The following is a 21,649-nucleotide window of genomic DNA, read 5'->3' as shown; positions in this document are numbered from 1 at the left end:
ATTTAAGATAAAAAGGCATAAAAAGTAATACAATTAATATTCATAAAATAAAACATTATCAATATAATCAAAGACCCCTAAATATCCTATAGGATTGACTCTCTTTCCTCCCCCACAGAATTATTCACTTTTCTGAATTTGTTGTCAAATACCTTTATGCATTTCTTTATTCTTACCATATATATATATATATATATATATATAGTAAGGGATATATATATATATATATATATATATATATATATATATGGTAAGGGATATATAGATATAGATATAGATATATATCCCTAAGTAATAAAACATATTGCCTTGCATTCAACCAATATTGAGACACCAGTTAGGTGCCAAGTACAACAGATATAGAAATGATTAATCAAGACAGTCCCTGAAACGTGGAGTTATGGGGAAAATCACCCAAATTACCACAAACATGGTTAAGTGCCACAGAGCAAAAGTTCAGGAAGCTGTGAAAGTACCCACTGAGGGAGCCGCCTTTTCTGGGGTTAACCTGACCTGGTATGGGGCAGGTACAAAGGCCTGTCCGGCACCTTGGACATTCACATTGTCTTGATAGGCACCCTCTACCTTGGGTAGCTCTTGAATGGCTGCATTGCCAACCTCCCCTCTACTCCCTTTCCCAAGTAGTTTCACCCCTTCTTGGCAGAGAGCAAAAAGCCTGTGCTGAACATTACAGTCCCAATTCAATTCACAAGTACTACCAAGGGAGTCAGTTCCCTCATTTCCCAATCTGAGAACTGGTCTTTGCAGAGATTCCAATAGGTAGAGGAGGTAAAGCCATGTGAATCTGCTTACACTGACTTATTTACTCTGAGCAGGAGCCATTTTGAGGGGAAACAACAGGTCTGCATCAACCCCACAAATTCTCAAACATACATGTCTAGAATTACATATGTATACAAAAGCAAAAGTCCCTTCTTTTGACTCCACCCGATTTCCATCCAGTACCAATAGAAACACCTCCAGATCAGGTAGGGGTGTGTGTGTGTGTGTGTGTGTGTGTGTGTGTGTGTGTGTGTGTGTGTGTGTGTGTGTGTGTGTGTGTGTGTGTGTATGTTAGGGCCTGGTGTCCTTGTTTGGCACAGTCCTTCATCAGAGATGACCCTAATGCTAGTTGGTTTTCCTCCAAGTGTGTGCAAACAATATTTTGCCTTTGTGATCAAAATTATGTGAATACCAGAGCTTCCCTTCTCATTATATAATATCTTAGAGATGCTAGTTGGTGTTTAACTAACCTATTGATGTTTTCACTGTCTTTGTCCTTATGTTCTAATTTTTGGTGCCAGTTTGCTTTTCTTCACACTATTAAGTCTACGTATTTCTAGAATACAATTGACTGTAACATAATTACATCCTTTGGGGTCACCTCTCCTCCTTTCCATTTTATTTCTTAGCAGGATGTTGCCAACTTTCCTCTCTGACTCTCAACTCAGCTCCATATTGGATCAACACGTCTATATCTGTCTGGGGAACACAGAGGAACCTATTAAAAAACATGAACACAGCTCTCTAACTCTTGCTCAGCTACTAAGGAGTTTGGTCTCTATTTTAGCATATACCTACTCCCTCCCCTCCAGCCTATGAGAACTGACTTTTGGGGCTGCCCAGTGTCCATTCTTCCATAACAAGGCACAAGATTTCCACTGAGGAACACCCTCGCTTCAGGGTGGTCTTGGTGGGATGTGAACCAGGTGTCAGTCTCCCCAGAGAAGCTGACACCATGTCCTATACAGTGGGGGCAGGCACTGGACCCTCTTCCAGGCTGAGTCCCCGGAGTCTCCAGCTAACCTGTATAGCTTCTACCAGAGGCCCCATGCCCTAGGGTTTGTATCCATGGCTTGTGCCCTTTCCAAACCAAGGAAATAAGTTCAGAGAGGCCCAGAGACCTACAGATGATGCACAGCCCCTGGGGAGCTCTGGGCACACAATAAACCCTTTCCCTGGTCGCCCAGTAGGGAGGGAGAGACAGCAGGACCTTTACTGCACACCCTCTGGGTCCTAAAACACAACCAGAGCAAATATCAGCCCTGCTCCTCCAGCGCTGTCTCCTGGGCCCTAAGGCTGTGGGTGAGTTTTAGTTAATGAGCTGGGCCAATTCCCTAATTCATACTAGGTAGTAGCTGACCCCTTCCTCCTGATGAGGACCACACCCCTCCTCCCTCCCCTGTATCTCCCTGCCTCCTTCTCAAGAAATGGCACTGTCAGGACTTCCCTAGTGGTCCAGTGGTTAAGACTCCACACTCCCACTTCAGGGGCATGGGTTCGATCTCTGGTTGAGGAACTGGGATCCCGCATGCCATGTGGCAAAAAAAAAAAAAAACATGAATAAGCTCTTCAAGAGTTAAACATTTTATATGGTTCCTTTTTCTCTTTGAACTCTTATTTTCTTTCCAGAATTTTAACTTATATTTTTACATCAAATGTCTTATTCATCACTTAATTTTATTTCTCTGTGTATTAAAATTTCTTCTGGATTAAGTTATTGTAATTATTCGAACAAAATTAAGCAAAGCAATTTAAACATATTACAACTCTTAATAACTATTAAACAGAAAGTAAAATTTTTAATGGAAATGCATCTTTTAATAAGATAGAAAGAGACTAACGGGGGCATCCCTGGTGGCGCAGTGGTTAGAATCCGCCTGCCAATGCAAGGGACGCGGGTTCGAGCCCTGGTTCTGGAAGATCCCACATGCCGCGGAGCAACTAAGCCCGTGCACCACAACTACTGAGCCTGCACTCTAGAGCCCACGAGCCACAACTACTGAGCCTGTGTGCCACAACTACTGAAGCCCGCGAGCCTAGAGCCCGTGCTCTCACTGCAATGAGAAGCCTGTGCATCACAACAAGGAGTAGCCCCCACTTGCCCCCACTCTCTGCAACCAGAGAAGAGCCGGTGTGCCACAACAAAGACCCAACGCAGCCGAAAAATAAATATAATAATTTTTTTTAAAAATAGAAAGAAACTAAGAAAAAGTAAATCCTGTATCCATAGAAAAATATTACTTTTGGCAATTTTTTTCTCCCTTTCTGTAGCCATTAAGTGCTTAGAAACTTTGATCACATAATTTAGTAGGTGGGAATGGAAAGAGTTTTGTTATGGTAATATCCCTCAATTCTTTGATCTTCTTCCAAGTTATATGGCAAAAATCCAGTAATCTATCTTAAGAAGTTATTTTTAAGGATCTATCAGCTGAAAATTCCACGTGGTCCTCCTTCCATTTTGTTGAAAACCAAAACCAGAATTCTCCTGATTTGCAAAAGGATATGTTACCAAGTCATTAGAATCATTTACTTTTTTTACATCAATATTAGCATTTCTAATTGTCCTTCTATTTGTCGCCTCTGAGATTTTTACATCCATGACAAAGTCCATAGTAAGATTTTGAGTAGAAGAGAAATATTCTTTTCATTTGTAATGTGGGAGGGTGCAATTACGGACATATTTCTCAGTCATATCAATTTTAGAAAGGAATATATATGAAAGTTCAATCTGGAAATAGACTTCCTGTAAACTCTGTTCCATTGTGTCCCTTTTATATCATAGTTTGAAGGCAACTGCTTTAGGTGACCTTGTTGACTTAATGACCTCAAATATTCTCAACCTCTTGTATCTAAAGTACAATTGACCCTTGAACAACACAGGGGTTAGGGGTGTCCACGCAGTTGAAAAGAGGCCTATAATTTTACAGTTGCCCTTAAATCTGACGTTCCACATCCATGTATTCAACCAACCTCAGATCTTATAGTACTTATTTAGTGAAAGACATCGTGGTATAAGTGGACCTGGGCATTTCAAACCCCTGTTCTTCAAGAGTCAACTGTACAATAAGCCAAACTATCAAAGAACCAAGGTGGGTCATACCAAGATAGAAAGCAGAGGCATTATATTTCACATGTGGGTAAGTTTAATGACTATGCAATCATAGAGTTGTGAACCACTCACAATAACTCCTTCAGGGCTTATACAGCCTAAATCATAGTAGGAATTTAATTGTTGGCCAATTCCTACAAAATTCATCCTTGACTCGTTTCTTTCATATCCCACTCATCAAGAAATCGTTGGCTAGATTTTCAATCAGACGATTTCTCCTTTACCCACTGCTATTAACCTCACCAAGCACCATAATTTCTTGCCTGGATTACTGCACTAGCCTCTTAATTAATCTGCCTGCTTCTGTCCTAGCTCACTCTCAATTTATTCTCTAGACTGCAGTGATAGGGGTCCTTTTATTATGTCTCTGCTTAGAACCTTTTAGAGATTTCCATTTTACTGGAAGGAAAAGATAAAGTCCTTAAAGTGGCCTACAACTCCTTCAAACTCCTTCATAATCTGGCCCTCTCCTGTCTTTTCTCCTTGCTACTCCAGTTACATTCTGCCTCAGGGCCTTTGTACTTACTCTTTCCTCTGTGTTAGCAAGCCTAGCTCCCTCACTTTAGGTCTCTGCTCAAATGTCACTTGATCAGGAAGGTCTTCCTAGGACATCCTATGTAAAATACTATGTCACAAGTATACTCCCCTCCCCCACAGGCGCTACACTATCCCTTTTCTATGCTTTTAATTTTTATTTAAGTTAGCAACTGCCTGACATTTATTGTCTATCTCCCCACTAGAGTGTAAAATCCACAGGCGCAGGGACTCATTTGTTCATTGCTGTGCCGCAGTGCCTAGCACAGTGCTTGGACCATTAGGTCTTCAACACTTGTCCAATGAATCCATGATTGTCCATCTCGTCTATGGTCTAAGACATCTGCACGACCCGTCACGAAACTCCTTTCCTTATGCTACTTTTCTAATAACTTGGGAAGCACTCAGCCCCCACAATGAGGGACCTCAAATCTCCCCCTTCACCCATCTGTAGAAATAAGAAAGACGTTCAGCGAGCTGCTCTGCAAGGGCCCTAGCAGCTGACAATTCTGCTATCTGGCCAAGCTTATGAGACTTTAAAGTGCAGCTAGAGAGAGAAGGAAGCAGCTAGGGAGAAGGAAGTCATCTTAGAAGGAATTGAGAGAGGAAGGCAGCCTAGCCTGGTTAAAAACATGTACTTATGCCTTCACCTTTTCAGGGTCTCAAGACCACCGCTTTTAAACGTTTTCGTCTCGGGAGGGTACTAGGGGCCTGTCACGGGCCTCCTGAGGCAGCGCCATTTAATGGCGGCCAAGGGGCCTCAGCGTCTACCTTAAGAAGGTCTCCACCCACATTTCGGTTCTTTGTTAGCTAAATGTGCTCAGCCGGGGACAGTGTAAATATTCTGTTCAGAAAATGCACTCCAGTGTGAACCAAGCGTAGCAGAGAGTGATCTAACTCAGCTGGGACGTCGGCGCCTGACCAACTCCTGTAAGAACCGACAAGGGACATCCATCATGGCCGCCGGCGACAGCACAGCGAGAGGCAACCGATAGGAAATGGCGCCGGGGCGCGCGGCCAGACCCGCAAGGCCCAGGGCGCCGGGGCCAGATGGCTGATAGGACCATCTTGGGGAGCCAGCCAAGGACCCTGAAGACGCTCGTGGGCGTTTGGCACCTGGAGACCCTGAAACTTGACGCCTTCAATATGGAGGACAGTTATTGTCTCTGCAAGGCAACTTACACAAGCAGGCCAGTGTTCCGTCCCGTGTCGGAACCCGGCAAAATCCTCTATTCTCTAAACAGAATGCGTTACGCACACAGCGCATCTTCGCAATAGTGGGCCGGCTAACGACGCAAAGAATGTTACGTCGCTGTCCCCCTCCCCTCCCTACCCCTAGTTCTGGTTCAGGTGGTGCGAGAACTCTACGCCTGATCCGTACTTTGTTTTTTGGCTCCCGACCGCAAAGTGCGCCCGCCTCCGCAACTGACGTAAAATGCTTCCAAGAATACCCGTAGTACTCTGCGAAGCCCGCGAGCTATTCCGCGACGCTGTTTACGTATCGTCTCCGGCGTACGTAGCGTTAAGCTGGAGCCGTCTCAGCGTCGGCCGCCATTTTGTGCAGTCGCTGGGAAGGAAGGAGACGCCTAAACCGCGGCACTGCCGGGTTTGAGCGTAGCCAAACCTACCCACTGCTTCTGTAACCCCGATTCTCTGTGTTTTGCTCCCGTCTCCGACGAGAGAGGCGGCGACGGTGGCGTCTGCGACGGGAGACAGCGCGTCGGAGCGAGAAAGCGCCGCGCCTGCCGCCGCCCCAACAGCGGAGGCGCCGCCGCCATCGGTCGTCACTAGACCGGAGCCGCAGGCCCTCCCGAGCCCGGCCATCCGTGCCCCGCTCCCAGATCTCTATCCATTTGGGACCATGCGCGGAGGCGGCTTTGGGGACCGGGACCGGGATCGTGACCGTGGAGGGTAAGGGGGGAGGAGGAGAGGAAAGGCCTTGTGAGCCCGCGGGGCGGGGAGGAGGTTGCTTCCTGAGGAGACCGCAGTCTGCGGTCGAGCGGAAGACTTTAGAGCTGACTGCGAGCGTGGGAGCGACGCTCCCAACTGTGGGAGGCGAGGCGACCCGGGACGTAATACCGGTTTAGAGCGCGGGCCTCTGGGTGGGCCTGGGCCCCCGGGTCACTGGTGACCCGGCAGGGGGGGCGGCGGCTTGGCGACGCCCCAGCCCCTGCTTGCGGACGGTCGTCGTGGCGCGGCGCGGCCCGGCCTCAGCCCCGCGGGGAGCAGGAGGGGAGGCCTGGCCGCCGCCAACTCGGCCCGGGCCTCCTTCGTTTCCCGGCTTTCGAGCCCGGCCGATTTGAGCAAGTCATTTGATCTCTCCAGGCCTAGTGTTCATCCGTGAAACTCGGATGTTCTTGCTGAGAGAAGAGGATGAGGTCTCCGAGTTCAGCCTGGGAAAATCTTTTACGCGAAATGGCTTCCCTGTTCATGGAACTGGAAACCTGGCTTGAAACTAGAGACTAAGAGGCTGACTGGTAGTCTTTAAAATATTTAAAAATTACCTCTAGTCGTATTTTAAAATAATTCGATGGAAGCACATTGAAATGCAAAGCGACGGGATTACTTGCCCTCTAAATGGTCGTTTGGGGGGAGGGAGTTTTTGGTTTGGTCGTTATTACAGGGTTTTGGTTTTTTTTTTTTAATGTTTCAGTCTTTTTTTTTTTTTCCTTCTCTAATTGGACTGAAGCATTAACTTCTCGGCCTAGCTTGAAAATTTTTGATGTTGTAATGCCACGGTTATTGGGTTGGAAGTTAACAGGGTTAAACCTGGAGTCCTCCCAGATACTGAGATACAAGTCTTAATGTGTCCCCCCCTACACCGTTAAAGGAAAAAGTTGCTTTAGAGATCCGTGTTGACTTATGCTGTTTACTTTTTTGTAATAAAAGTTTTATCTATGCATAAAAAGTTTATGTGACGCCACTTCTTAATATATATATGAGTGTGGGTGACATTGGGCAAGATCCTGAACCTTTGTGAGCCGATTTTCTCATCTGAAGATGGGGATAGTAATTGCCTTTGCATTGTTCTCCAGAATTGAGATACTGTGTGTAATTGTCTCTCTGTAGTAGGCATTCTGTTAATGCTATTTTCTCAAACATTTTTGTCTTGTGGTTCAGATACACAAGTACCAGACCTTCTAGTCACAAGCTCTTCAATTATCTCTTAATTTACTAACTAAAAAGGATTGCTTTTACTTATACCTTGTTATGAAGGAAAATATTTGATTTTAGCGTTAAAGTCGGAGGGCTGTAAGTGGAAATGTTTGCTTAGTGTTTCACAGTATAGCTAAATTTAGAAGTGAATTTCAGTACAACCACTTAGGAAAAAGAACTTAATGTTACGTAGTAAAATGAAGATGACCCAGAATTCCTCTCTTAAGCTTTATACCCTAGACTCTTAGGCCTAGAGAAACCCTGTACACCTACCCCGGTATCCATGTTTATAACAGTGTTGTTCATGACAGTATTAGGAACAGCTCAAATGTCTGGATAAATTCATTAGCATAAACTAAAGTGCAATAAGACTGCAGTACAGCAGTGAAAAAGAAAAACTTGTATCAACATGGATGATTGGATGATTCACAAATATAATGTTAAGTAAAACAAGTTGTGCTAGAAGAATAACATATAAGGACACTAACAAATAGGACAAGACCAAAAAACAACGCAATGGTTAAAATTCGAGGTACTAGTTATGATGGGGATTGTAAACTTGAAATAGGCACATGGAGGCTACCAAGGTACTGATAATGGTGGGTTTTTTTTTACCGTGGGTGTTTGGTTTAATATCTTACTGTATATATGCTTTAATAATAAAAGTTCATTATTTGAAAAGAGGAAAAAGTGAATTACTGATCCATTCTTAGTTTACCCCACCCATATTGACTCTTAAGTGTCAGATGACATTAAAAAAGACTTTAGAAATAATTCATTTCAAACAAAATGGCACTCTTTAATGTGGTCTGTGCCCTGATTCTACCTTTACTATGAAATTTCCTGTGTTATTTGAATTGCTGCTGTTTGTCCTGAACTGAACAGAGCTGAAATGGATTATTGTTTTGAAAGGGGAATGAGTGAGGTAGTGTACGTACACGGACAGTACAAATGTGCATTGTACATTTAAACTACCTTGATTTTGCATGTTAATGTACAAATCTTCAAAACTGGCATTTATTGCAAAGCCAAATTAAACTTAATACTCGGTAAAAACATTAAATGAGCAGCATGGTATGCAGGGGGTTAGGATATGTGCATCTTTAAATGGTGGCACAAATATACTCAAATTCTACAAGAGAAAAGGCTCTAAGTTCTGTTCTAGGTCGTTATTTTAAGGTCTGGGTAGCGCTGGAATGCAACAGCAGCAGCATTGAAATGGCATCTTCTAGGAATCACATAAATTTATATAATTAGGCAGCCAATCTCTGAAAATTGGTCTTGGGTCATTTTTATTCTTTGCAAGACTGACAATCTAATGACTTGGCTTTTTTATTTGTAGAGCACCTTATTTAAAATTGTGTTAGTTGCTTCACTTGCAAGTGAGGGGGGAGGGGTCAACCCATGTAGTTTTAGGTCTGTTCAGTCTTAAGCCTGAGGGCATATTGAAGGTGTCAGGTATTGATCAGCAGTAGTATAAATGGAATCAGCCAAGTTATGCCTTTTTTTTTTCTTTTTTTTTTGCGGTACGCGGGCCTCTCACTGCCGTGGCCTCTCCCGTTGCGGAGCACAGGCTCCGGACGCGCAGGCTCAGCGGCCGGCCGTGGCTCACGGGCCCAGCCGCTCCGCGGCAGTGGGATCTTCCCAGACCGGGGCACGAACCCGTGTCCCCTGCATCGGCAGGCGGACTCTCAACCACTGCGCCACCAGGGAAGCCCTGCCTGTTGATTATTAAGTGGAACCACTTGCAAGAGGATATGATTGACTTAGAGTGGAAAAAAATTAAATTCAGTGTATTTTCAGGAGTAAGGAAATGGGATAGAAAACATACTGTATATTATTTGTCCATCAGACAACGCCCTGCACCTTAATAGGTTGAAATACAGAAATGAAGACCATCTTAGTGTTGGGATTCTTCTAGGAAAAGTAGAATATCAAGTTCGGCTAATGGCCACATTTGTATTCCAGTTGAACTTGTATGTTGTGAAAGATAAAGCAAAAAGATTGATTTTTAAATAGAGATTTAAAGACCTTAAATAAGCCTTATTAATGGTTCTTTTAGCAAATTTATAGTTAATAGTACTATTTGCCTGTGAACAGAAAGGAGAAAGAAGATAAAGGTGGAGATAAAGTGGTAGGAAAGATTATAAATTTTTGCCCTGGCCATTCATTAGCATAAACTAAAGGTGAAGCCTAGCCTGCCAGTCTTTTAGGGGTCCTAGTAGTTTTCCTTAGCAGATGAGCAGGCAAAAGGAGTGCTCATCACAGTATAAAGGGGTAAGGGGTTCAAGAAGCCGTTCCAAGTATGGAGCCACTTGAACTGTTTTTCTTCCTGTCCACAATTTTGCCCTAATTTAAACTTATGTCCTCACTTACCTACATTTCAGAATATTACATAAGAGTAGAGACTTCTATTCACTTTAATATCTCTAGCACCACTTAAAACGGTACCTGGTACATAGTTGGTACCCAGTAACTATTTGTTAAATGAATACAATTAGGCCAGCTTGTACTGAGTGTTTACTATGCCAGATACTGTTTTAAGCACTTTACAAGTAAATATTTTTTTGGAGGGGGCTGGTAGTATCTTAAGAGTCCCATCTTTTTTTTTTTTTTTTTTTTTTTTTGTGGTACGCAGGCCTCTCACTGTTGTAGCCTCTCGCGTTGCGGAGCACAGGCTCCGGAGGCGCAGGCTCAGCGGCCGTGGCTCACGGGCCCAGCTGCTCCGGGACATGCGGGATCTTCCCGGACCGGGGCACGAACCCATGTCCCCTGCATCGGCAGGCGGACTCTCAACCACTGCACCACCAGGGAAGCCCAAGAGTCCCATCTTTACATGTTTTTGTGGCACCTAAGATATTTTGCTTTAAAAACACTAAAAAGCTAAAAATGTTGGTGTTTCTAGGTTTGGAGCAAGAGGTGGTGGTGGCCTTCCCCCGAAGAAGTTTGGTAATCCTGGGGAGCGTTTACGTAAAAAGAAGTGGGATTTGAGTGAGCTCCCCAAGTTTGAGAAGAATTTTTATGTTGAACATCCAGAAGTGGCAAGGCTGACTCCGGTAAGTTTGGGGGGTTTTATTTATTTACTTTTTTTTCATATACAGTAATGAACCAAGTAGGTACGTTAGCCAGAGTATACTTATATACAGCCATTGCTGTTATATGTTTTTGTGTTTTGTTTTGTTTTTTGTTATATGTTTTAGTCTAGTGTGGTGGTACTTTCCTTGGTTCTTGTTAGGATTGCTGATACAAGAGAAACCAGTAATACCTAATGTATTACTTGGTTCTCATTTGTTGGTTATATTTTCCAACCAATTTGTTATGTGATTTTAGCTGTATATGAGGTATCATGTCTTTTCATCTATGAAGTAAATTAAAAATTTAAAACATTGGCTTTTACTCGGGTTTGTATTTTTAACCTCATGATTATTTTGGACTTTACGCATGACATGGTAACTTGTTCAGAAGAAAGTGTAAGGAAAGAGCACTTGGTCCTAAGTTCCACATTTTCTCCCTCTTCCTACTTCTGGCCTTGGGCAGTTTACTAATCTTTCTGAGTAACTGTTTTCTCGTGGAAAATGGAACGGTTGCTAACCTGCCTCATTGACTCAGAGTTGGATGAAGCTGAACACATATGAAAGCACTATAAGAAGTGTTATACATATTTTCCAATGTAATTGTGGATTTGATGATAATTGTTCTGCTGTATTGGAACATAAAGTTTTGCATGTTTAGAATAACTTGTTTACTGATTTGTCTTACTTTGTTGTCTTACATAGTATGAGGTTGATGAACTACGCCGAAAGAAAGAGATTACAGTGAGAGGAGGCGATGTTTGTCCTAAACCTGTGTTTGCCTTCCATCATGCTAACTTCCCACGTAAGTGTTTTTCAATCCAGTATCTTAATTGTTAATTTAGCTTGAACAGTCAGTGTGGTCATAGGTTATTTAAAGGTTTTGACCCAGGCTCAGGATTTTGTTGAAAAGATAAGTAGAAACCTTTCACAAAGGTTTTTGGGGGTTTTTGTTTGTGTGTGTGTGTTTGTGGTTTTGGGTTTTTGTTTTGTTTTTATTATTTTTTTTGCGGTACGCGGCCTCTCACTGCAGTGGCCTCTCCCGTTGCGGAGCACAGGCTCTGGACGCGCAGGCTCAGCGGCCATGGCTCAGGGGCCCAGCCGCTCCGCGGCATGGGGGATGTTCCCGGAGCGGGGCACAAACCTGCGTCCCCTGCATCGACAGGTGGACTCTCAACCACTGCGCCATCAGGGAAGCCTTGTTTTGTTTTATTTTTAATGCTCATGTGTTCTCTGCTTAGAACTTTTTGGGTTTTTTGCTTTTTTCCCCCATCTTTCCCTGGGATTTTGCCTCTACTTTTTAGAAAACAGCAAAATGAAATTGCTTTCTAGCTGGTTAAAATTTGAATTAGATAAATAAGTGACTACCATGTACCATGGTAGTCATTACCATGTTAAATACTTCAGAGCAGTGGTTTTCAAGTTTTCGAGGGTAAGGGTAGATGGCTGTGGCAGTAGCCTTCTTGAGAAGTAGTAAGTAACAGGTCAAAGATTCAGTACTGAAGAAAAAAACAATACTTGGAGAGATGTAAAGCTGGGTAAATCCTCCCTTCAATGAGCTTAACAGTTTTTTAAATTTCTTTTGGCTGTGGGTCCTTAGTTTTACTTAAAGTAGTAATATCGATTTTCGTACAGAATACGTAATGGATGTGTTGATGGATCAGCACTTCACAGAACCAACTCCAATTCAGTGCCAGGGATTTCCCTTGGCTCTTAGTGGCCGGGATATGGTGGGCATTGCTCAGACTGGCTCTGGGAAGACATTGGCGGTATGTACCAGCAAGGGAAGATTTTTAATATTGTGGTAACTTATTTTGCTATTGTAAATACTCCATATGTTCTCAATTCTTGAAATTCTAATTCAGATAGGGATAATATTTCAGCTTTTTTAGCTATCTGAAATATGTGGAAGCATTTTGTGTTCAAATATACATTGCATATGTGTGTAACAGTTGTGAGTTCTGTTTTCCCTTTCCTAGTTACTTAGGCATTATCAATTACTGTGATAATTTAGAACAATTAATATAATGGCTTAGTTTTGGTATAACACTGTCCTTCTTTCCCCCCACCCCAGTATTTGCTGCCTGCTATTGTTCATATTAACCACCAGCCTTACTTGGAAAGAGGAGATGGCCCAATTGTAAGTGTGTTTCAGTTTGTTTACACTTCTAAGAATGACTACAACTTAATGATTATTGTGTTTCAGGCACTGTGCTTTACATATGTTCTCAGATTTCATTCTCAACCCTACCTTCTGTATCCGGAAGAGAGATTATGTCTATCTTACTGATAAATTTTAGACACAGTGCAATTAAATGACTTGCCCAGGGTCATATAGGAATTAAATGGCTGAGCTTGAATTTGAACTACTCGTACTTTTACCAGTTATGCCCATTACCTTCATATAGAGGCATTTACTCTGCATTAAATTCAAGTGCAATTCTTAATTGCTCATTGATGCTATGAGGGATAAAAAAGTATGAAATGAGATCCTTGCCCTGTGGCTGAGTCGGGTTTCGGATGTGTATTCTCTATGGTTAAGTGATGCGTCTGTAAATGTTTACAGAGCAGCATGATTTTCTTGTTTGATCATTTTCATTTATGCTATTTACTGTAAGATTTCAGTAGTGGTCTTCAAACATTTTGAATGTACATTCTTAACTTTTTTTTTAATAGAGCTTGCACTCACTATATGTTTATGAATACATTATTATAGTATGTCTCAGTGTATTCACAACAAGAAATAATGCATTACCTTTCATTAACATAATATGTAATGTATTCCATATGGCTAATAGAGTTAGCTTTATTGTCATTAGTTAATGTCTTAATGGATCAGTACACCGAGTGAGAGCCATTGTTAACAGTATATATGATACCTGTTTCAAAGTGTCTTAATTTTGTATTTTTTGGCCAACTTCTTGTCACGTTGTGTATAAGTCATCCTTGTTTTTGTCTAATGTGCCTGGCTAAGAGCTTAAACTTGATGTCAGAAAAGTGTCAGCTTTGCTCATTTCCTGTTCATCTGTTTCTTTTTTTTTTTCCTTTAATTGGGATACAGTTGATTTACAATGCTGTGTTAGTTTCTACTGTACAGCGAAGTGGAGTTCCCTGTGCTATACAGCAGGTTCTCATTAGTTATCTATTTCATACATATTAGTGTATATATGTCAATCCCAATCTCCCAGTTTGTTTCTAATATTTAATCCATGGTTTTGCAGGAATATTTTATAGCTACTTACTCATTTTGTGAGTTGTTTAGTTAAAACTAGGTAATACAGTCTGTAAATCTACTTACATAGCACACATAACGGTAATGAATCATGTGTCAAAAGTCAACCATCATACCACATGCCAAGTATTAGTTCTCATAATTTTTGCCACACTCCAGTGCACTGTCTTAGACCCCCTGCCTTCCCAACTCCTCACCCCATCACAAACTTGAAAGTACCAAATTAAACAATAGAGAATTAAATAACCTTTTTGTACTTTTCTTTTCCTCCTTAAACTTGAGATAGGTGTCTCAAGTGATTTGTTTGTTTGTTTGTTTTAGTGTCTAGTTCTGGCTCCTACCAGAGAGCTTGCCCAGCAGGTACAGCAGGTGGCTGATGACTATGGCAAATGTTCTAGATTGAAGAGCACTTGCATTTATGGAGGTGCTCCTAAAGGTCCCCAGATTCGAGACTTGGAGAGAGGTAATTTAAAAAATTAGTGTTTAAGAATTATTAGTTTCTCTCATTTTACCAATTTCTGTAAGTGAAATTGAAGAAGAAAACAGTGGATTCTGGTTGGTGGGGGGAGATGAGTATTTCAGCAGCTTAGCAATTCTCAAATATGGTTAAAATGCTATTTTAGGGAAGTTCAGTGTGACTAGACTTAAACTTTGTCGAGGTTCGGATGATTATACATAAATTTTTGTTACATCATGCTTTTCCAGGCACTGTATTAAAATTTAGTTAGTGCTCTGCAGCACTGGGTACAACCACCAGAGTTGGTGCTTCTTAGTTTGCTGAGGCTTGAACAGTGTGTAAAGAATTCTTAGTTGGATAGATCTTTGGATTTGTTTTACAGGTGTCGAGATCTGTATAGCTACTCCTGGCCGCCTGATAGATTTCCTGGAGTCAGGAAAGACAAATCTTCGCCGATGTACTTACCTTGTACTGGATGAGGCTGACAGAATGCTTGACATGGGCTTTGAACCCCAGATTCGTAAAATTGTTGACCAAATCAGGGTGTGTAAAGCTGATAATTCGTTGTCTTATACCCTTTGCCTGTAGTAGTTACTTAATCTAAAAGAAAGCCTTTGCATTCCTTTCCGGATAGCCTGATAGGCAGACATTAATGTGGAGTGCAACCTGGCCAAAAGAAGTAAGACAGCTTGCAGAGGATTTCCTTCGTGATTACACCCAGATCAACGTAGGCAATCTGGAGTTGAGTGCCAACCACAACATCCTCCAGATTGTGGATGTCTGCATGGAAAGTGAAAAAGACCACAAGTATGAAAGATTTCACTGTTTTGATGATGCTGATAAACCTTTCCTAATAATCCTCCAAAACTAAAGTGTTATAGACGCCAGTATTTTTTAGGCTTGAAAACATTAAAAGCATTGCTAGCTTTCCAACAATCCATTCTTTATATTATTTATCAGAGCTTGTGGTTAAAGGCAAGGATTCTGGATCCTTGGATTTGAATCCCAGTTCTGATAATTACCAGCTATAGAGAAAGTAATTTGAAAAGAAAGTACTAAAGCTTTGGAGGGTTGATAATGCAAAGATAGCTTCTGCGTGATGTGTAGGGGGTCTTCTCTGGATGACTGAATTGTTTGGTCTTGTTTTCAGGTTGATCCAACTCATGGAGGAAATAATGGCTGAAAAGGAAAATAAGACAATAATATTTGTAGAGACGAAAAGACGCTGTGATGACCTCACTCGAAGGATGCGCAGAGATGGGTGAGTGCAGCACTGAGGTAATTAATTTGCCTCAGATTTTATAGTTCAGTAGGAATTTCTAAATTGGTGTTGTGAATGTTGTATAATATTTCAGCAATGCCAAACATGTACTTTGCTCTTTTCTTCTGACAGTTGGCCAGCTATGTGTATCCATGGAGACAAGAGTCAACCAGAAAGAGATTGGGTACTTAATGGTGAGTTCAAAACTAAGCATTGTTCTTACACTCTGTTTCAGGGATTGGCACACTTTCTGTAAAGAGCCAGGTAGTAAATATTTTCGGCTTTGCAGACTGTATAGTGTTTTGTGTCACAACTGTTAAACTCTGCTGTTGTAGCACAAAAATGGCCATAGGCATTATGTAAAGAGATAGCCTGGCTGTGTTCCAGCAAAACTTTATTTGCAAAAATAGGCATTGTGCCAGATTTGACCCAAAGACCAGGGTTTGCCTAGCTCTGCTCTAGTTAATTGAATATTGGGGGCATTTTTGTCATCACCATACTTCAAGGTCATTAGTGCTGGCTCTTTACACCACTTTTTCACCACTTAGACCACCCTTTATCTAATGAGGTCTTGTCTTTATAGATATGTACACCAGCCTGAAAGCTCCCCACATCCCATACTTGTGGGCTTTTAATAGAGGCTTCATCACGTTAACTCAGTCTCCCTCTCCTCTCCTCTCCTCTTCAGAGTGGGGCTCAAAGTTCCAAGCTTCTCTGAACATGGCTTGGTCTTTCTGGTGAACAGCATCCATCCAGGAGCTATTCTGGAGCCCATCAAGTGTCTTTTCACTAGAACAAAGATTCCTGTCTTGTTCTTGTTTAGGAACTCTTGTTCAGGGACCAGGGTCAAAGACTTAAGTATTAGAATAAAAGATTCTCCTAGCATCCCTGTTTTACAAGGGTTTTAGGAGCTCTGTGCCAGGAACTGAGGGCAGAGACCAGTATATATATTCTGTTATTTCACAGGGCAAAGTTAATGGTTTCTCCTTTCATTCCACGTCTTTTTTTTTTTTTTTTGGCGGTACGCTGGCCTCTTACTGCTGTGGCCTCTCCCGTTGCGGAGCACAGGCTCCGGACGCGCAGGCTCAGCGGCCATGGCTTACGGGCCCAGCGGCTCCGCAGCACGTGGGATCCTCCCAGACCGGGGCACGAACCCATGTCCCCTGCATCGGCAGGCAGACTCTCAACCACTGTGCCACCAGGGAAGCCCCATTCCACATCTTTTAAACTTCCTCCCTTTTCATACCCCCTCCCCCACCCCCACTTTTGGTGTTGTTTTATTTGGGAGACAACTTTGCTGTCATAATTTAAGGGAAGAAAATTTCCACCTCATGTTAATTCTGCTACACATTGCCACACCGTTTTAATGGTATTTCATTATTAGAGGTAAATTTTTTGATCTATTGCTCCTGTGCTAAAGGTGAGTATAATAAATATTTTCAAAAGAATTACTATTATCTTTAAATTTAAAAGAGCTTGGTGTGTTCTCACACCATTACTTGAAGTTTTAATATGATAGGGTAAGAAGGCCAGATAGCTGGGAATGTTTATTTGGTCATTTTTTAAGATAAATCACGGTGTAGCCTTAATTTTATAACTTGCTTTCATGGTACTATCCTTGTTTTGCAGAGTTCCGTTCTGGAAAGGCTCCCATTCTCATTGCCACAGATGTAGCCTCCCGTGGGCTAGGTTTGTATAGATAGGTGTCTCTGTCAATGGTATATGTATCTTTTGGTTAAAAGATTTGCTTGTCTTTTCACATTAGAGTTGCATATACGTGTGTTTAGATAAATATTTAAAAGAGAAGAATTACATACAAAGTACGTGATTCCCCTTCCCCCCATGATTTTTTTTAACCTTGGTGGGTTTTTTGTTTGTTTTGGGGGGTTTTTTTCCTTTTATTTTCAAAGTCTCTTCCTGCTCCTAACAAACAGGCTTTGGTCTGCAGCAAGGCCTAGGCATGACTGTTTAAACCGGTAGAGGGAGAGGAGACGTTCATTTGCACAGCTCAACTTCTTCCTGGTTTTATTCTATATTCTGGGTGAATAAAATGAGCCCAATTGAACCTAGCTATTAGAAGCTAGTTTCTTCAGTTATTTTTTTCCCCTTTACCAATCTATCTGCAGATGTTCAATTCCATAAGTGCTAATATATTCTTGGGATTTAGTAAATCTATAGATATGATATCTTTCAGCAATTAAATCTGCATTGCCCAATTTAATTTACTGAAGTAAAACTATCATGAGCACTCAGTTATCCCCTCCTCCCACCCATACTCATATCATCGATGCGCTGTCTTCCGATTGAAGAACTTAATTTGAAGTTGATGTTCTGGAGTTTTCAACCCATTACGATTTAAGGTATTCAGAGATATTTTGTGGTACTTTAGCCCATTATTCTGAGAAAAACAGGTGTAACTCAAAACTTATTATATTTTTAAAAATGATAGAGTATTTCTGTCACAAAGATATTTTTAAATTATTGACAGATACTAATTTCTTGCCCAGGAAGGCGAGAAGCACCATATTCCCTTATGATATTCAACATAAAGAGAGCAAGTATTCAAACTGGAATACAAAAGTAATGAAGGCTTTTTAAACATTGCACTCATCATTCCCTCCTTCAAAGGTGGTGACTTGCAGCCATGACTGAAAAATTGTCTCTGCCCTCTGAGGTCATGTCTGGATCTGTGCGGTTAGAACTTGGACCTGTTGGGAGAAGAGGCTGAGGCCTGAAAGCAGTTTACATAAAAGCTTTCAGTGATGGTGGTTTTTAAACAGGCTTGCTATGTGCTGGTAGCTTCTTTGTGCATCTTGCCTAGACAATTTAAAATATTTGTTCCATGTCCCCCTGCATTTCTAAACCAAATCAATTGGCTGCCATTAGAATAACTTATAGACTCTTCGTCCCACCCCCACTCATCCAAGAGAGGGGAGAGGGAAGGTATCTGAGTCTGTTTCTTGTTACTCAGCATCAGTGCTTGTTTTGGGCCCCTTTGTTTGCTGCCTTGTAAAAAATCAAAAGGAAGGGGAAAACCCACCAAAATGGCAGAATGCTGACCAAGGTCCTACAAGATCCTGGAAAGTGAAGGCTTCTACCTCATTAGACAGGGGTGCAATTTTCAGCTGAGTCACCAGGCCTTTTTTCACTTCCTGTCGAGCGATGGCCTCTTAAATGTTCCCTTCAGGTAAGTTCTTCGATTCCCATAATTTTATAATAGTCATCCTCCGGAAACCACTGTTTATTCCCTTTCCAGTGGGATATTTTTTATTTTTCCTTTTTTTGTTTAAACTACACACTGTTAAACTAAAAGTATTGAATTGATTTTGTTTTGTTTTTTAACAGAAGCTTTGATAGCAGCTGCAGATCACTCAGTACATGGCCGAGGCAAATCTACATTGGCCCGAAGCAGCTCTAGATGAGCCTATTGACTAGTCTCAGCCCCTCCCAATTAGTGATTGGAGATTCAGGCCATGTCATAGGGCTTGTCAGACAAAAAGTTCTTACCCTGGGCAGCTGGCCAAAACATTAACTTTTTGATTTCTTACCCTGCAACAGCATCTTCCTCTAAAGACACCAAGGTAATATTGTGACAGTGCACAAATAACATCAGGGCAGGCTAGACTAGACTGGAGAGAAACAAATTCTGCGCTTGCTCTTATGTGCCCTCAGCCAGCTTTATCTGTGCACACGCAAGACACCTTTCTAGTATGAAGAACTTGCACTATGTCTGCCCACTATTGAACCCTTCCAGAAGTATTCCCAAGTGTTGATAGCTGAACTGTTGACTCCAGTCCCCAGTGCTTTCTGCTAGGAAAGCACACATCTGTGCATCCAGTGCAATAATTCAACCTGCTCTGCTGCCTGTGGTCATACACAGTGGGAGTGAGTAAGGAGCATTATCCTAGCCCTGAAGATGTGGTCATGGAGCATAATTCCCCATTCCCCCCGTCTCACATCCATCCTGGCCCTGTAAATTTTTGTTTTCCCTTTGTTACCTCAACGACCCTAGCCGGAGACTCACGCTGCCCCCTGTGATAAGTGCCTTCTCGTCTTTCTGGTGTGATTTCAGGACTTTAGGGGTCAGTAAAGACTGAGGAGCCTTTATTGTAATAAGAAACAGACATAATGCCCCTTTCTTCACAGGCCCTTTAACAACAGCTGAATTTTTTTTTTTTTTAAATCATCTCCCCTTTCCCCCTGAAATTAATCCAGTCTGGGCAATAGATGCAGTCTGACCCTTTGGATGTAACTTACATTTTTTTTATTAATTATTTTTTTCTACAATCACCCCAATTATCCTTGGGGGAGGCGTTGGAGGACCTGAAATTTTTACCCGAACCCAGGTTCTCCGGCGCTTGGCAACCAAATGGGGCTACAGAGAAGCATCTAAGCCAGTTCACAGAGCGAGCGTGTGTGGGGACTTCTCACTGCCACGGACCCTTGATGCATGCTCCCCGCGCTCCAGTGGTCCCGTGTCAGAAGGCGGAGTTTTCGAAAGGAGGCCGCCAAAAATAAAAGGCAAAGAGACGGGATCGGCTGCAGCGGTTTCCCAAAGGAGGAGGGAGTGTGCATCGGTCTGGTAACAAACAGAGAATGTTTTTTAATTATTTATATCACAAAAATCTGTGTTTTATCTAGGATATTTTCTGAATATTCTTTGTAAAATGCAGATTTTTTCCACAAAACATTAGGATTCTTTGTTATATTCTTAAATTTGTTTGTTTAAGTAGGTAAAAATATACATTTAGCTGAAAGCATTACACTAACATTTACATACTTTAAGCTTTAGGAGGTTATTCAATCCAGTTCCCAGCAGTGGACAGAACATTAAACTTGTGTCTCAAGGTTTCATGGTTTTTCCCACACTCTTTGGCTGTTTAATTTTCCAGGTTACATAGACAATCTTTGATAATTGAAGCAAGGACTGAGTTGAAGTAACCTTGAGTTGAGAAAAAAACCTCATTTGGCAGAGCTGGGTTTGGTAGTACAGTGAAATTTTAGTGTAATGTGCTCTTGTGGTAATTGAAAGAGGAAAGGTAATTTGGATATTTCTGCAAAGGAAAATAAGTGTGTATTTAACTTTGGCTCTGATCAGTTTTGTTTTTTTTTAATATAAGCAAAAAATTTTTAATCTAAATATCTTAAGTCTCCATGGAAATGTAGTAATAAAGTATATGAAGTTTTTGTTTTTGTTTTTGTTTTGTTTTCTTTTCATTTTGCTCTGTGACTGGTTTAAAGGTAAGTTTGTTATATTACTGGTAGATTTTGCCAGGCTTCTCCCAACAGAGTAGAAGTGATTTGGCCTTGTAGCTTAATGATGGTACCACTTTCTACATTCCAGTTTTGAAAAGGATGGAACTGGAATTTGGTACAACTCCTGTCCGTATATTGCTTAAGATACAGAAGAGGCAGGAGTTTGGATGGTTGAATGGGATTTCCTTAGGATTTTACAGCTGATAAAGATGCTGCTTCCTCTGCATGTCTCAAGCATCATTAATCCTCTTTTACTCTGTTGGGATGAGTCTTTTTTTGTTCCTGTTCAGAGTGGTTACTAACTTAATCTTCTCTCCTCTTGCTGTCATCTGCATTCGTGCTTCCCACCTGTTGTTGGCATGTCCTTTACCTTCTCTTTCCCTGCCACATCAACCTACACACTGACTCATCATTGGCTTTGAAGATGTGGAAGATGTCAAGTTTGTGATCAACTATGACTATCCAAACAGTTCAGAGGATTATGTGCACCGTATTGGCCGAACAGCCCGTAGCACCAACAAGGGCACCGCCTATACCTTCTTCACCCCAGGGAACCTAAAGCAGGCCAGAGAGTTGATCAAAGTGCTGGAAGAGGCTAATCAGGCTATCAATCCAAAACTGATGCAGCTGGTGGACCACAGAGGAGGCGGCGGAGGAGGGGGTAAGGGTAAGTCCTGGAGTTTTCCAGGTACTGCCAAGGTATCATTTTTGTGTGTTCATTGTGCCTTGTTTCTTTAAGCCAGTGAAGGTTAATGTATGTTGCTTAATAATTTTTCATAATCTCTTCTAA

At 41.8% G+C, this 21,649-nt stretch overlaps 1 protein-coding gene across 3 annotated transcripts in view; it reads left to right on the top strand.

Annotated features, from left to right (window-relative positions):
- The first annotated feature begins 5,970 nt into the window (after positions 1-5,970).
- The window catches only part of DDX17 (DEAD-box helicase 17), a 19,459-nt gene continuing 3,780 nt past the window's right edge, over positions 5,971-21,649 (top strand). Inside the window, exons 1-12 of one of the 3 annotated variants that reach the window (XM_004279486.4) lie at positions 5,971-6,337; positions 10,488-10,638; positions 11,359-11,458; positions 12,289-12,422; positions 12,728-12,793; positions 14,207-14,348; positions 14,725-14,885; positions 14,977-15,149; positions 15,493-15,603; positions 15,736-15,797; positions 17,233-17,292; positions 21,284-21,526. In XM_004279486.4, the coding sequence (XP_004279534.1) occupies positions 6,288-6,337; positions 10,488-10,638; positions 11,359-11,458; positions 12,289-12,422; positions 12,728-12,793; positions 14,207-14,348; positions 14,725-14,885; positions 14,977-15,149; positions 15,493-15,603; positions 15,736-15,797; positions 17,233-17,292; positions 21,284-21,526 (1,453 nt within the window). In that variant the 5' untranslated portion in view covers positions 5,971-6,287. Of the gene's footprint in view, positions 6,338-10,487; positions 10,639-11,358; positions 11,459-12,288; positions 12,423-12,727; positions 12,794-14,206; positions 14,349-14,724; positions 14,886-14,976; positions 15,150-15,492; positions 15,604-15,735; positions 15,798-17,232; positions 17,293-21,283; positions 21,527-21,649 lie in introns of those variants that run through there. The other 2 variants (XM_012536648.3, XM_049695018.1) reach the window with 2 other exon arrangements.

The sequence above is a fragment of the Orcinus orca genome, chromosome 11, assembly GCF_937001465.1.
Source record: "Orcinus orca chromosome 11, mOrcOrc1.1, whole genome shotgun sequence".
Lineage (NCBI taxonomy): Eukaryota > Metazoa > Chordata > Mammalia > Artiodactyla > Delphinidae > Orcinus > Orcinus orca.
The sequence above is the reverse complement of the archived record's forward strand: the minus strand, read 5'-3'. Positions and strand labels throughout refer to the sequence as shown.